At 41.5% G+C, this 14,942-nt stretch overlaps 4 protein-coding genes across 4 annotated transcripts; 2 read left to right on the top strand and 2 right to left on the bottom strand.

Annotated features, from left to right (window-relative positions):
* Nucleotides 1-59: 59 nt before the first annotated feature.
* Nucleotides 60-2,324, top strand: BCR41DRAFT_340590 (WD40 repeat-like protein). Its single transcript, XM_022022201.1, has 7 exons — nt 60-221; nt 575-631; nt 763-787; nt 898-988; nt 1,123-1,274; nt 1,410-1,499; nt 1,609-2,324. Exons 1-7 carry the CDS (start codon nt 219-221, stop codon nt 2,145-2,147), a joined length of 957 nt encoding a protein of 318 aa, XP_021877677.1. The 5' UTR covers nt 60-218; the 3' UTR covers nt 2,148-2,324.
* Nucleotides 2,325-2,590: 266 nt separating this feature from the next.
* BCR41DRAFT_326819 (ribosomal protein L5 domain-containing protein) lies at nt 2,591-3,946 on the top strand. The gene is made up of 2 exons (XM_022021633.1): nt 2,591-3,200; nt 3,361-3,946. Exons 1-2 carry the CDS (start codon nt 2,636-2,638, stop codon nt 3,768-3,770), a joined length of 975 nt encoding a protein of 324 aa, XP_021877678.1. The 5' UTR covers nt 2,591-2,635; the 3' UTR covers nt 3,771-3,946.
* Nucleotides 3,947-4,064: 118 nt separating this feature from the next.
* Nucleotides 4,065-5,120, bottom strand: BCR41DRAFT_360635 (CWC16 protein). The gene has a single exon (XM_022025400.1). The coding sequence runs from the start codon at nt 5,089-5,091 to the stop codon at nt 4,069-4,071; it is 1,023 nt and encodes a 340-aa protein (XP_021877679.1). The 5' UTR covers nt 5,092-5,120; the 3' UTR covers nt 4,065-4,068.
* A 5,835-nt stretch (nt 5,121-10,955) lies between these two features.
* On the bottom strand, nt 10,956-14,879 carry BCR41DRAFT_425002 (hypothetical protein). Its single transcript, XM_022030517.1, has 6 exons — nt 14,226-14,879; nt 13,965-14,117; nt 13,735-13,875; nt 12,651-13,639; nt 11,803-12,544; nt 10,956-11,653 (listed from the first exon to the last, which is right to left on the bottom strand). Exons 1-6 carry the CDS (start codon nt 14,805-14,807, stop codon nt 11,000-11,002), a joined length of 3,261 nt encoding a protein of 1,086 aa, XP_021877680.1. The 5' UTR covers nt 14,808-14,879; the 3' UTR covers nt 10,956-10,999.
* Nucleotides 14,880-14,942: the final 63 nt, after the last annotated feature.

Consider the following 14,942-nt stretch of genomic DNA (forward strand, 5'->3'; position numbering starts at 1 on the left):
AGCTTGATCGCCTTCGACTTGCAGCAAGCATTCCTTTTCATCTTTTTTTTTTTTTTTTTTTTTTTTTTGTTCGTGTTATTCCCTTTTTCGAGTTCATCTCCCCTTCTCAGCCCTTCTTGTCATAGCAAACAGCAAGCAGACAGCTGTTGCAAAACTGTTTACAACAGCCATCTAAAACTTCTCAACATCAGCAACGCAGCACACATTTTACTTTTATAATGGTAATAAAGTGGATTACATGGAGAATAAGTTCAGCATGCACTTTTTTTTTTATTATAATTGTTATTTTATTCGCCTATTGAACCGAGTCTTGGCACTGAAACGATTAACTTGTGGAAGGAGATGAAGCTAACCAGAAGAAAGGAAGAGGAAGGGCATAATGAGACATTCTCATTCTCGCATACTTTCCTTTCCTTATCTCCTCCGAGAAACGCGTCCTTTTTATATACTCCTACTGATTCGCTGATACGATTTCTTTTTTTTTTTCTTTTCTTGTATCCTTGATTGGGTCGCGTTTTTTTTTTTTTTTTTTTTTTTTTTTTTTAATAACTTCTCTCTTTTTCTGCTTGTATAGGCTGCCGCTGCTACTCAACAACAGCAATTGCTGGAGACCCAGCACGAGGATATGATTGTAAGATGGAACTTTTTTTTTTTTTTTGTTTTTCTTTTTAATCTTTTGTTGAACGTTGGAAAATGTGCCTCTATTTGGTATTTTTCTAAAAAAAAAAATCCCTCTCTCCTTCCACCACTTTATTTCCTTAGCATGACGCTCAATATGATTACTATGGTACGACTTAATTGTCAGGACGCGCCTTTTTTTTCTCCTTGTCTGTTTTCTCATTTACTAGTCATTGATCATGTTTATTATCTATTATTTATTTTTAAACCTACCAACAGGCAAGCGCCTTGCTACTTGCTCCTCAGACAGAACCATCAAAATCTTTGAAGTAGATGGCGAGAATCATCGTTTGTCTAGCACTCTTCGAGGGTAAAAGCCTATATATTTCTTATATTCATTGTTCAATTGGGTCACGTCGTCACTTTAATTGAGATTGGGGAAAAAAAACACTCTTATCTTTACTTTTTTTTTTTTTTTTTTTTTTTTTTTCCCTTCATTTTTAGACATGAAGGCCCCGTGTGGCAGATTTCTTGGGCGCATCCCAAGTTTGGCTGCATTTTGGCCTCGTGTTCATATGATGGCAAGGTCTTTGTGTGGCGAGAACAGAATGGGCAATGGGCACGTATCAAGGAGCATGTCTCTCATACTGCCTCTGGTAATACATAAGATATAATTATAAACATTTATTTATAAAAACCCCAATGTCTTTAATATCCACGCATATCGATTACTCAATTTTTTCTATCTCTTTTTTTTTATTTTTTATTTTTTATTTTTTATTTTTTTATAGTGAACTCCGTTGCATGGGCTCCTCACGAACTTGGACCAATCTTGGCCTGTGCTTCCTCAGATGGTCGTGTCTCTGTTCTTTCATTCAATGGTATTTTTTTGGAAACAGATCGCTTTAGAAACGTGATGATTAAAAAAAGGAAAAAGAAAAAAAAAAAAAATCTAATTCCACAAAATCTCGCTTGGTCACTTTTCAATAGACGATGGAACCTGGGATACTGCTGTTCTGGATGCACATTCAATTGGATGCAATGCTGTGGCATGGGCGCCTGCAACAGTCCCTGGAGCATTACTTCAGCAAGGATCCAACACTGGCAAGGTGCCATTCTCAAAACGATTCAGCACAGCTGGTTGTGATAACTTTGTGAAGATCTGGACATTTAGAGAGGATTTGAACTCATGGAAGGAAGAGGAGACACTTGAAGGACATACAGACTGGGTCCGTGATGTGGCCTGGGCACCCAACATTGGAGTCCCCAAGAGTTATTTGGCCAGTTGTTCACAAGACAAGACGGTGTTGATTTGGACACAGGATGCACCAACATCGCCTTGGCAGAAAAAGCCATTGAGGAATGAAAAGTTTGCGGATGTAGTCTGGAGAGTGAGCTGGTCATTGAGTGGCAATATCCTTGCGGTTTCCTGTGGAGATAATAAGGTGACGCTTTGGAAGGAAAACCTTAGTGGAGAATGGGAGTGTGTCAGCGAGATGGTAGAGAATGCTCCAGGACATGGACACTAAAGAGAAATCTCCAAAGCGGGATAGCTGTCTTTTTCAAATGACTGTACCCGTAATTGGAAAGCAAAGGGGGAGCAATGGATGTCAGATTGGGAGCTGGACAAGAATAGACGGGCACAACCAAAGCCATGTCGTCTCTAGCAATCGAGATATCTTGGATTCAATTAAAGTATAAATAGCAAAAAAATAAAAAAAATAAAAAAAGAGAAGCAAATATGACAGATCGTAAATGTGGCTTGGCTTCACGGCATTTGTACCTGGAAAAAAAAAAATCAAAATAAGATCTTCATTGCATTGTAGGAATTGAATGTGAGAAAGAAGTGAAGGGAACGCACTTTTCGGAATTCACTAAATTTTGCATCTTATTCTTTGGATCAATTTCTTTCTCATCTCTCCCGTTTTCATTCTTGTTCTCATTCTTATTTTTGTTTTGTTTTTTTTTTTTTTTTTTTTTCTTTGTGCAAGAGGCGGGAAACAAATACAGGAAGACCATGGCCTCACTTACCCGATCAGCGCGTGCTCTGATCTCTCAGACCAGGGTGCAACAATCTCTTAAAGGATCATTTGTTGCAACTGCACAACAGATTCGTTCCGCTTCTACCAGTACTGCTACCACAACTGGCACTACTAAGAAGGACACTAGCACAAGTAATAAAAAGAGCAGCAATAAGAACGAACAACAACAGTCTATTACTTTAGCACCTCAATATGAATATACGACAGGAGTGAGTCGACTTCGGGAACATTTTCGAGAGACAGTTCAAGAGGATTTGATGGTCCTGACATATAGCCATAATTTCAAGCCCAAGGCCAAGATCCCAGAGGGAGTTCGGGTGGAGTTGAAGGGACACAGGCATCTTAAACCCAATCCAAAGGCTCCTTCTCCTAAACAGATCCCAGAATTGACCAAGATCGAGATTCATTGCATGATGAAGGAAGCCCTAGTCAGCAAGTACCACCTCTTGAGTGGCTTTATGGCCATTCAAGCCATCACAGGAGAGATGCCAGAGATCATTCATTCCAAGAAGGGAGTCCACCCTTGGAAGTTGCGTGCAGGTAAAAAAAAAAAGACTTTTCCCTCTCTTTTGCCAATAACTATTATAATAACTATGATCAATAGAACAAAGCTGTTTTTTCCCCCTTCTAACATTATATATTATGTATATATACATTTTCGTGTAATATTCTATCCGATCCTCTTTATTTATTTAACAAGGCAATCCTATTGGATGCAAGGTGACATTGAAGGGCGACAAGATGTATCAATTTTTGGACAAGCTTGTTGAGATTGTGTTGCCCAAGATGAAGGAATGGCCTGGATTACCCGAGTCTGCAGGAGATGCGACCGGCAACATCGGAATGGGTTTCCCGGCTTCGGCCATGTCCCTATTTCCAGAGATTGAAAACAATTATGATATGTTTCCAAGGATGACTGGATTCGACGTCACCTTTAACACAACTGCCAGCACAAATTTGGAAGCTCGCCTCTTAATGAGTGGATTTAATGTGCCGTTTCAACAAAAGATTCGTTCTGCACCTAAACCTGCTGCATCTGCATCTACATCAACATCAGCATCAACATCAACGTCAGCATCAGCATCAGCCACTTCTTCAATAGCGGCATAATAAAAACGAATGAAGAGATGAAAAGTGGAGGGGACGGTTGGGCAAGAAGTGTAGTGTGATTAGTTTCATAAGAGAAATGTATAAAAAAAAAAATTTCAGTGCCAATGAACTATTGTTTCTTCTATTTTCTATTTTCTATTTCTTATTTCCTATTTTCTGTTTTCTCTCCTTTGTTTGATAAAATTCAAAAAGTAACGCTTTAAATCATGAATCATTATGGATAATAAAAAACTCGTCATATTGCAATATTTACTACAGGTATTAGAATTAAAAACAAGAAAATCAGATCTTTACTTCTTTAGTCCGCATCAGATTCGGAATCTGAGCCATAGGATCCTACAAGTGACAGTAACGAGGCGGGTTTAGAAGCTTGTTTTGCTGCTGTATTAGACGGTGTTGATGGTACTGACGGTGAAGATGAATTTTTTGTGGCCAAAGCTAAAGGTGATGATGAAGAAGAAGAGGGAGAAGAGGGAGAGAGTGATGATGATGATGATGCTGCAGGCGTTGCTTTGGATGTTGAAACAATATTTTTGACAAGTCCAAGAGATCCACCTTGTTTACGTTTCTTAGTTAAAGGAGTACTGAAATCTGGCAAAGCAAGCGACTGTGAAAATTTGGCCCTGGCAACTTTGGTGGCATCCAGTTCGCCAGAATCATTCAAGAGATCCTGATCATTGTCCCACAATCGCTTGACACTCTCGCCATCCACATCCTTAAAGACTTGTTTAGCTAACCGATCATCCTCTTCATCCTCTTGTTGTTTTTTCTGGAGAGTATTATCAACGTCTCCACTCCATATTTTATTCAAGACAGCGTCTGCGTCCAAACGTTCATTCATTGCATTCCTAGTACGGATCTCATCCAAAGCATCCATGATCTCCATCTCCCGTTTTGAATCCTGAGTTCGATGTTCGAGAGCCTTCATCGGATTATTCTGCTCTTCCTCTTCCCGTTCCCGTTCTGCGACCTTGTCAGCGTCTTCGTCTCTCCAAGGTTCAAAGTTACGTTGAGCACCATTTTCGGCTACATAATCTGTATTGGCAGGATCGGTTTTGAAAGTGATTTCGGCCGCACACCGATTACAACGGATATAGAATCGAAAAATTTTGATACTATGATAAGTTTCGTTGGTCGTTTCTTTCCTAGCGTTGAATTTCTTGCCCTTGTAGATGTATTCGCCGCAAGTGTTGCAACGCATGGAGAATGGGGTCATGAGACGGACTTTTTGTTGTGCATCCTTTTCGATCTTGCGACGAGGGATTAATGCAGGATCGAAATCGGGGGGGAAGTATTTGTTGAGTACTTTACGTTCAGACATGTTGTTATAAAGGAAAAAATGAAAAAAAAAAAAAAAAAAAAAAAAAAGTAGAAGGAATAGAAGGAAGTAAAAGAAGCCGCAGAAGGTGAAGAAAAAGGAGAAAGAGAAGCAAGCTCAAGTAATTTCTTTAATGGGTGCAAAAGAAAGCTTGATGAGAAAGTGTGGCGAAGTAGTTTTACTTTGTGGAGTTGCTAAGGCTGAGTGGCTTATGTGCAATGGATCGGCAGGAGAATGGCCACCTTTTTCTAGGCTCTGAGGCATGGTCATACGAAATCTAGTGGTTCACCTCTAATTGAACGACCAAGAGAAGTACACCCACAAGACTAACCGAAACCACCTCAGCAGGTGCCCAACGATGAAGAAGACAAGAAATGGTAAATAGAAATAGGAAGAGTGCAGAAATGAATAAGTAGAGAGAGAAAACAGATCCCATTGATACAAACCCCAACATCCATCATCGTTTATAGAAAACTTAGTCTAGCAAATCCCCATCAATTTTCAATTCTTCAAAAATTCAGCATATAAAGAAGTCTAAGGAAGAACCAAAATCCTCTCTTCAGCGAATGCCCAACCCAAGAATAAAAGACTCCAAACCTGAAATTGATCGAGCCGCGGCTCAAGAAACTCAAGAACCCCAGAAGAAAGAGACCAAGAAGAGCTCGGACCAGCTCACCCAAGTCCACACTCCACTAAAGTCCACTTCGTTAATTATTTTTGTTGTTGGTTAGTTTTCTATCTTTTATTCTACCCCTATCATCTCCCACACACCCCACTCCACAGAAGACGACTTTCTGGGTTTTAGGTAATCATTAGGCTCGTAACCCTGAGAAAAAAAGATTCGCCGTCACAACGTCGGCGGCTTTTCCTCAGGCTGGTTACAAGCCTAACATTTTTCTTTTTAATGGTCTCAAAGGATACAGACTGCTTCGCATAGGAACAGACATTCAGAGAAGCGGCTGCCCTTTGCGAATTCGCCTGAGCTTGCCTTTTGATCATTATCGTTCCAAAGCACAGACACAGCGCAACAGAAGATGCATTAAGAGAGGCGTCACTTGCTATTTGAATCAAACACTTTTTAATCTTTATTGAGAAATTGTTTGCTATCTAGCTATCGAGTTTACCTAGCTACATTCTAAGCTACAAAGGGCCAGTTCAGGCGTATGCTCATTTGGGATCTTGGGATGCGTTGTCGCCATATTAAATGACGCCTTGCTTGTGTAGGCACTTGTTCGCGTACAATCTTCAAGCTTTGCGAGACTGTATAAACAACAGCAATAACTAAAATACAAGCCTACTGCCCTCGAACTGTTTAGCCGCTCTACATGGTGGGGTGGCGCAACAAAGAAAAAAAGATCCATTTAGACAGCGAGCAATGTGATGCGGCTGAAAGTAAAAAAATGAGTTTCAGGGCACAACCATATTAGCATTCGCATACTCTTACTTCATTAACATTAAGCTCTAGTACTTTTTGATTCTTGGTAATAGGGCTCATTAGGTACTACCAATCAAGCTTTCATTTTTATTCTCTTCTTCTATTTCCTCTCTTCACTCCTCACAAGAGATGTGATAGACAATCGAGAACTGTGTTTCGGCAGGTTGTATCCTAATGCCTTTTCCCAGAATACGACATATGCCAATTCTCAACTCACTCGCAGTCCTTTTTTATTATTTTCATGTAAAGTAATAAAATATAAACATATGACATGTGACAGCTGATTAGGCTGTGCATTTTATTTTATTTTATTTGAAAGCGAATTAATATTTGTATGTCGACCAATAAAAAGCACACGAGTGATGTGTCTTACTTTTACCGCGTTCTGGAAAAACAAAAAAAAAAAGGTCTGTTTGGACAAAAGCTGCTACGGTACAGTTCCTGCGATAGTCTGTCTATTCCATCTGCTATTGGGAGTGAAGAGAGAGAATAAAGAAGCAAGCTTGACTGGTAGTGTCTGGTGAACTCCATTACGAAGGATTAATAATAGATACTCGAGCTGAATGTTGTTGAAAATGATAGCATGCGAGTGTTAATGTGCTTGTGCTCTGAATCTCACTGTCTAAATAGATATTTCTTTGTTGCACCACCTTAGCATGCAGAGAGCAATGTGGCTCGTGCTCTGATTGTTTGTGGGTAGCCTAATATTGTTGTTTAGATGATCTTGCAGATCTTGAAGACGGAATGTTAGCAATGCTATTCCCCACCTCCACCCATGAGTACTTTCTCTTTTTCTCTCTTGTATGCATATGAGAAATGACGGATGATATCATGTAGTGCGCATATTATCCATTTTCAAATTCCGCTATGCCGCTTTTTTTCTTTTTTTCTTTTTTTTTTTTTGGCCGCTCTAGAGCTCTAGAGCGTACAAAAAGCAAGATGCTTGATATATTCATTATTCAGTCAATACTCTGAAATCGCAAATTGGTTTCACTTATCATTTTTCCTGCGCGACTTCAAAAACCACTCATCATTCATCCATTCGTCCTTTACTCGCGAGTGCTTTCGATATAAAATAAACTTTTTTTTTTTTTTTTTTTTTTTTTTTTTTTTTTTTTTTTTTCCTTTCCTTTTCTTTTCTTTTCTTTCTTTCCCTTTTTTTCTTCTCTTCCAGTTTAGCCTCCTCGACCAACATGAAAGGTAAGCAACACTCCACAAATATTCACCCTCACTAAAGTCCTAACTCTCTCACCTTATGCTGCACTGTACTTGTTCTGACTTTTTATTTCCTGTCTATCTCTCTTTCTCTCTCTTTCACATCACTGTTAGACCACAAATGATACAAACTTCTAGCCAGATACAGAGCAGAACTAGGAAACACTCTGAACAACTCAACAGCAAACTACAGACCAGAAAAAGCAAAAAAAGCCTCACCTGGTCATTCACAGAAGAGCCCTCGCCGCTGTCATCAAGTAAGTATATAGTTTATGCATGGCTTCGCTTTGTCTTGCTTGTGATTGTCCCTACCATCGAATAAGCTTAGCATACTTACAAAGCTATCTTCGTTCTTTTTTTTTTTTTTTTTTTTTTTTCTTCGTCTTCCTCCTAGCTGTAATAGGGGCCACTAGCCCTAGGCTCATGGCGACGATTGTCCCAAAGACTGCAATGGGCCCATGCAGTGCTTATCGAAATGGGGCGAAAGCGGAGCTGTAAGTACAATTTCTTTTAGAAGCACATGTCGTGATTTTCTGTCTGTACTCTGCTGTGCTCTGATTACCAAATATTCTAACCACGCGTGTTTTTTTTTTTGTCTTCTTCCCTTAGAGGCTCATCCGCTTGGACTCTAGCCCGCCGGGCCCTCCTCCCGCCTGCCCGCCTGCCCGCCAATCCCCTTCGCCGATCCCCTTCGCCGATCCTTCCGTCAAGCCCTCGCAACTCCTTGAAGGGGGATCATTGTAGTAGCTCTAGAGAGCCTCTAGCCTCTGGACCTTACTTTGATCCGAGTGCCCTTGGGGATTTCGCGTAGGTAACAGATGACACACAGTTGTGGTCGTCTAAGTATGGTAAGTCAGTAGCAGTGGCCTGTTTACTAGGCCCTATAGAGCTCGAGTCCCGGCCTTCAAGGAGATCCTCCATCCAGCAGGATCAGGATCAGGATCAGGACCAGGTGTTATCAAGGCCTGATAACACCTCAGGTAAGTATACATGCGCATACATAGCAAAGGGCATATTAACTTGATTCTACCATTGCTTTTGTTCTCTCTGTTTAGGTGGGATCTTGGCAACTCGGAGCTCTATAGTGTTTAGTAAATAGTTCATTGTTACTGACATCATCCTTAGATTACCCCAATTAGCGAAGCTGCACCAGGCGCCTGGCTGTAGTGTGTAGTGCATGGCGTAGAGGCGTCATGTTGTGTGACCTGTTACTTGCCGTCTGAACCAAAGGTACTCTGGTCATAGTAGGGCTTCATTGGCTAGTCGCTCGATAGACTATTGCAATGAGACCTCTGCTTGGAGAAGCGAGAGCAAGGGTCATAAGAGGAGTAGAGGACCTTGAGGCATAAAAATAGATCGAAGAGCACCATGCTTCGAATGCGGCTAGGAGCGCAGGGCCAACAGAAAGCAGACAGCAGCCGAGGGCCGAAAGCCAATAGTCAAGAGCCAGCAGTCAGCAGTCAACACCCAACATCTAACAGCAGAAGGAAAAAAAAAAAAAAAAAAAAAAAAAAAAAAACACGCACGAACACGAACACACAAACACACAAACATAAGAGAGAAAACCCCAAAGCAAAAAAAAAAAAAAAAAAAAAAAAAAGATAAAACCAAAACACAGAGTAAAGAACAAAAAAGATGAGGAAAAGAAAAAAAGAATTAACTCAAAAAACAAAAACAAAATCAAAAAAGCCAAAGCCAACGCCAAAGTCATAGTCAACCGAAGACTTCCACAACTAAGCTTAATACAAGGCAGCTTCATCCAGCGCTCTCCGCCCGATCAAGCATAGCGGCTACAGCCAGACCAGACATAGGCAGCTTCAACTAAATCAACCAAAGGCAACCTTAATTAAAGCCAATAGTAGAGTACCTTGATCAAAACCAGCACAGGCTGCCTCAATCAAACCACTAGGGGCAGCGCTAGTCAAGGTAGCCGCGAGCTCCCCAGTCAAAGTAAACACACTCAGCCTTAACCAAATCACCAAAGGGAGCCCCAGGTAAAATAAACACAGGGTGCCTCAATCAAAACAAACATACCAACATCAATCAAACCACAAAGGCAATCCAGAATGATCCAGACAGCCAAAGTCAGTCGGCCGAAGCTAACCAGCCGAAGTCAGTCGGCCGAAGCCAGCCAGCCGAAGTCATTCAGCCAAAGCCAGCCAACTAATGGCAGCCGACTGAAAGGTATCAAAGCCAATCATCCGAGGCACTGCGCAAGGATACACTAAAAATATTTTCAAAGAAGCCCAAAGGCCAAAACAATAATCCACAAAAGACTATCTACCTCTAAATAACAAAACAAAAGTCTTTTGCCTATGAGCCTGGCCATCCTGAGGATAGAGTGCAGCTTGGAAGCGGCAACATAGTAAACAATTAGCAATAAACATTGTTTGTCTGAAATATTGGTAGAAGGGTAAATACCTTTGAACATTGTCTAAGGAAGGAAATGGAGCTTTGAGCCATTGAAATGTATAATATTACGTGGGACTTCGCCAACTGGCTCGAATAGTCCTAGTTGCCATTGAGCACATACGTATGCCTATTCCATGTCTTCAGTATGGAAGTTGATTAGCTTTTCACTGAAAGGTCATTTTTGCTAAGTTGCACTGGCTAGTCAAGTGAGTGTGGGTGATCCATGTAAGCATGAGCCACACCCAGGGTGCATGAGCGCAGCTAGAGCTTTGATGATGATATATAAATAAATAAACAGAGATCGGTAGATCTACAAATAGATTTGAATGTGAAATCTTCAATGCTCCACATCAATAGGCTTCCATAGTCTCGATAGACGTGTTCATGCTACTTCTTTTATCGCTTTTTTTTTTTTTTTTTTTCCTTTAATATGAGTTTCTAGGTCCATAATCACGGCGCCTGATCCTACCAAAGGTAATAAATTGACCTCAGCTTCGGAGGCTGATCAATGAGCATCACGTGTTAGGAAGATCCGAGGCATTAGGTATAGTCCGTATGGGTTTTAGAGCATTCGCTTTCCGAGTATATTGTGAAAAGGCTAGTAGGGGGAGAATATTGCTTGGGACAAGTAGGGGAAAGGGATGACTAGAGCATGCCAACCCCTTGCATTCACGCTAAAGTCAGATTTTTAAACATAATGATCGCAATATCGGAACAATTAAAAAAAAAAGATTGGTTAATAGCCTTTGAGCATTGTCCACGAAGAGTAACTTTTTTTTTTTTTTTTTGCTTTATTTTGAAGGTGAATAGATCCAATTATCTTAGTACATAGTTATATAACCTCATAAATTAAAGGACAATGCTCGCTAGCTTTCCACCCTTGACTACAATCATCTTCTTGACTGGAAGTGTCTGACCATTTTCATCCTTCAGCCATTTGTTCGCTCGCTCATGCTTGTAAATTAGCTCCTTCAAAAATTGCTCCTGTCCTGCTTTGTCACTCTCCTCTGGAAGATCTGTCACCTGAAACTCAACATTAAACCTTAGTTTGCCATTGATCTGAACTCCGCATACGGCCTTATCCGCTTTCAATGCCTCTTCATCAAATGATGGCCAGGCTTGCGAGAAGACTGAAAATCTTGATGACGTTAATTCCTGTGAGGGGATTGATGTCGTTGCATTTGTAATAGGAGTAGGGTCGGTAGCCGTAATCATTGGGGTATTATTGCTCAGTACCTCCCAGCATTCTTCACCAAATGCGGGAGCGAAAGGAGACAGCATCTTGATAAGGGCCTGGACAGAATGACGGTAGAGATCAGGAGATACTATAGCCTGGGTCTTATTGTTTTTAGACGATTTTCTGGATAATGACGATGGTGACACTGGCGATGGCTGGCCCGCAACTGAAGAGGCAGGATTCACTGATGAGATATGATTGGCCAGCTTGATCAAGAATGCGATCGAAGTGTTGAACGAATATGTGCTCTGGAATGATGTTGTAAGCTGTAGATTTCACACAAAAATAAAATAAAAAATAAAAAAAAGAAAGAAATGCATCAATGAGAATGAGAAATGCCACTCTTGATGCGTCTCAAAAAGTACACACGCGAACAAAGACAACGCCAAAAACAATGACAAAAGAGGCTACTTACCTCCTTTACAGTGGTGTTAAGTATGCGCCAAAGATCGCGGTCATCTTTGCTCAAATCTTCTAATGTTGGTTTGAACCCTTCTTCTGTATTAAAAGTAGTGTCCAAAGGAGTTGCTGACGCTTGGCCCACAATCTTCCATACTTTTGTCAAGAACCTTTGCATTCCAACAATACTCAGTTCATCCCATTCCAGTTCCTCAGATGGTGGTGCCTTATACAATACATGTAGTCTAGTCGCATCCGCTCCATGCGATCGGATCATATCTTCAGGGTCGACTCCATTATACTTGCTCTTACTCATCTTTTCCCAGCTTTGTAACGGCCTCTGACCTGTTGAAATTTGAATAGGGTTTTGAGGATTCGTCAAGTCCACTTCAGACGGCTTCAAGAATGCTCCAGTGACCGGATCCTTGAACGTCCTGCCTTGAACCATGCCTTGAGTAATCAACACCTTGAACGGCTCACCGTTTCCAGGCTCTTTACCTTCCTTTGACTCAACCTCAGCACCTTTGCCGTAAAGGCCAGTCTTCCATGCAAATTTGGAAATGAAGCGAGAGTAGAGCAAGTGCAAAATAGCGTGTTCTACACCTCCAATGTAGAGATCGACTGGCATACCGGCCGTGGCTTTAGCATGCGAAAAAGGTAGGTGCTTGTTATGAGGATCCAGGAAACGAAAAAAGTACCAAGCAGAGTCCACAAATGTATCCATCGTGTCTGTGTCTCTCTGCGCTGTTCGACCGCACCTATGGCAAACATCAATGCACGAAAAAAAGAAGAAGGGAGAGAGAAAGAGTCAATACTTATCGGTGAAGGCTATAAGAATGTTTATAGACTGAATTTAGGGCTTACTTGGGACAAGAGCAGTTGACCCAGCTCTCTATCTGTTTCAAAGGGCTACCTCCACGTCCTGTAAATGAAACATCCATGGGCAATAGCACTGGCAGATCTTGAGCCGGCACTGGGACAGGACCACATCCGCTACAATGGATCATCGGGATTGGAGCACCCCAATATCGCTGGCGAGAAAGCAGCCAATCGCGGATACGAAAGCTTGTCTTTTCTCTGCCAAACCCTAGTTCAGTGGCTTTCCTGACAACAGCCTCTGCTGCTTCTTCACTTGCCATATGAGAAAATTCACCATTGTCACCTGTGAGCACTCCTCGAGCAGTGATAGGGCCATCACGGGCAGTGTTCAAGGACAAAGATGGTTCCTGATCATTCAATTCTTTTACTGGTGCCACAATATACTTGATGTCCATCTTCTGATTTGTTGCAAACTCATAGTCACGCTCATCATGTCCGGGAACGCCCATCACCGCTCCTGTGCCATAATCTGAGAGCACATAGTTAACAGCATAGATTGGGATCTTTGCATCCGGTATGAATGGATGGCTCGCAAACAATCCTGTGGGAACACCTTCAGGAGCAGCTCCTTGATCAGCAACGGGAGAACTGGCCTTCTTCATCATGTCCTTAAATCCTTCTACGGACTCCCAATGGGTCTCTGGGACATTGTTTAGGATAGGATGATCTGTTGACACAGCCAAGAACTGAACCCCATAAATCGTATCCGGCCTTGATGTGAACACCTGAATCTTTTGATTGACATCAGATTTTGTGGAAGAAGCAAGTCCAGGTATTGTAAAATCAAACTCTGCGCCCTGAGATTTACCAATCCAATTCTTTTGCATATGTTTAACGCGCTCGGGCCAATGCTGGAGGCGATCCAAGTCCTGTAAGAGATCATCAGCATATTCTGTGATCTTGAAAAACCATTGACGGAGTTTCCGCTTCTCTACCACTGCGCCTGATCTCCAAGACTTGCCCTCTGCATCAACCTAGATATAACATAGCGCCATTTCGTACTAGGTTAGCAGACGAAGGAAAAAAGAAATGATGCTTCCTTATCATTGGATATTGAAAGCTGCTTTACCTGCTCATTTGCAAGAACAGTTTCGTCAATAGGATCCCAATTGACAACGGCTTCTTTTTGATACGCGAGTCCAGCTTCATGCAATCTCAAAAACAGGTACTGGGTCCATTTATAATATTCTGGACTACATGTTCTCAATTCCTAAAAAAAAAAGAAGTGTTTGTATCATATTAATTCCTTACAGTGGACGAAGTTTTTTCCCTTTTCTTTTTTATCATTTGCTTCTTTACCCTATCCCAATCAAAGTCTGCCAAGATCTTTTCCATCTGCGACTTCATGATATCAATATTCTTGATAGTCCATTCATTCGGATGAATCCCGCGCTCAATTGCTGCATTCTCTGCTGGTAGTCCGAAGGCGTCCCAACCCATTGGGTTAACAACCTAAAAAAAAAACAAATCCGTGTAAGAAGAATGTTCAATATCGTTTAAATCCGAAATCATCCGAAAAAGAAAATTAAATAAATATTTAAGAAAGAAAGAAAAACTTACATCGTACCCCATCATCCTCTTGGCGCGCGCTAGGGCATCATTGATCGTATAGACACGAACATGTCCCATATGCAATACTCCTGAAGGATATGGAAACATGGACAGGATGTAAAATTTTTCTCGTTCTTCCGGAGTCCATTGTTTTGTATCGATAGCTTCTTCAGTCATTCCTTTGTTGGCAGCTTCATTTGCGGCTGCCTCCGCTGCCAATGCCTTTGTCTTCATCTCTTTCCATCGCTTGAGCCATTTCTGCTCAATGGCTGCATAGTCTATGGGCTGTAGTGATCCAACGGCTGGTAGCTGGATTCCTTGTCCAAGTGTTGTGGATCCTATCTCTCCTCCATCCTTCCCTACAAAGGAGGAAGAAGAATTGTAAGCCGAGGTTGAGAATCTCAGCTGTGAAAGTACTGGTATAGTTGTCTTAGAGACAAGAGTTGAGTGCACAGTTAGCGGCAGGGTGTTGTTTTTGGGTCGGAGAATAAAGGTAACATTGTTATGAAGTAGACGTGAAGAACGCATGACCATGCGCCGTGTCATGTTCATAACCCCTCCTGAAGAGGTGATCCTCGAACAGGACGACATTTCAAATGGAGCGAAGCAAATGAAAAAAGAAGAATGCAGAATGACCTTTGAAGTACCTGTTGGGGAGAGGAGAGACAGAGGATAGTGGTCCGTGTGACTGCGCGTACAAGTTGTTTACAGCGTTGTTTGACCCAC

This window comes from Lobosporangium transversale (assembly GCF_002105155.1).
Source record: "Lobosporangium transversale strain NRRL 3116 chromosome Unknown BCR41scaffold_44, whole genome shotgun sequence".
Classification (NCBI taxonomy): Eukaryota; Fungi; Mortierellomycota; class Mortierellomycetes; order Mortierellales; family Mortierellaceae; genus Lobosporangium; species Lobosporangium transversale.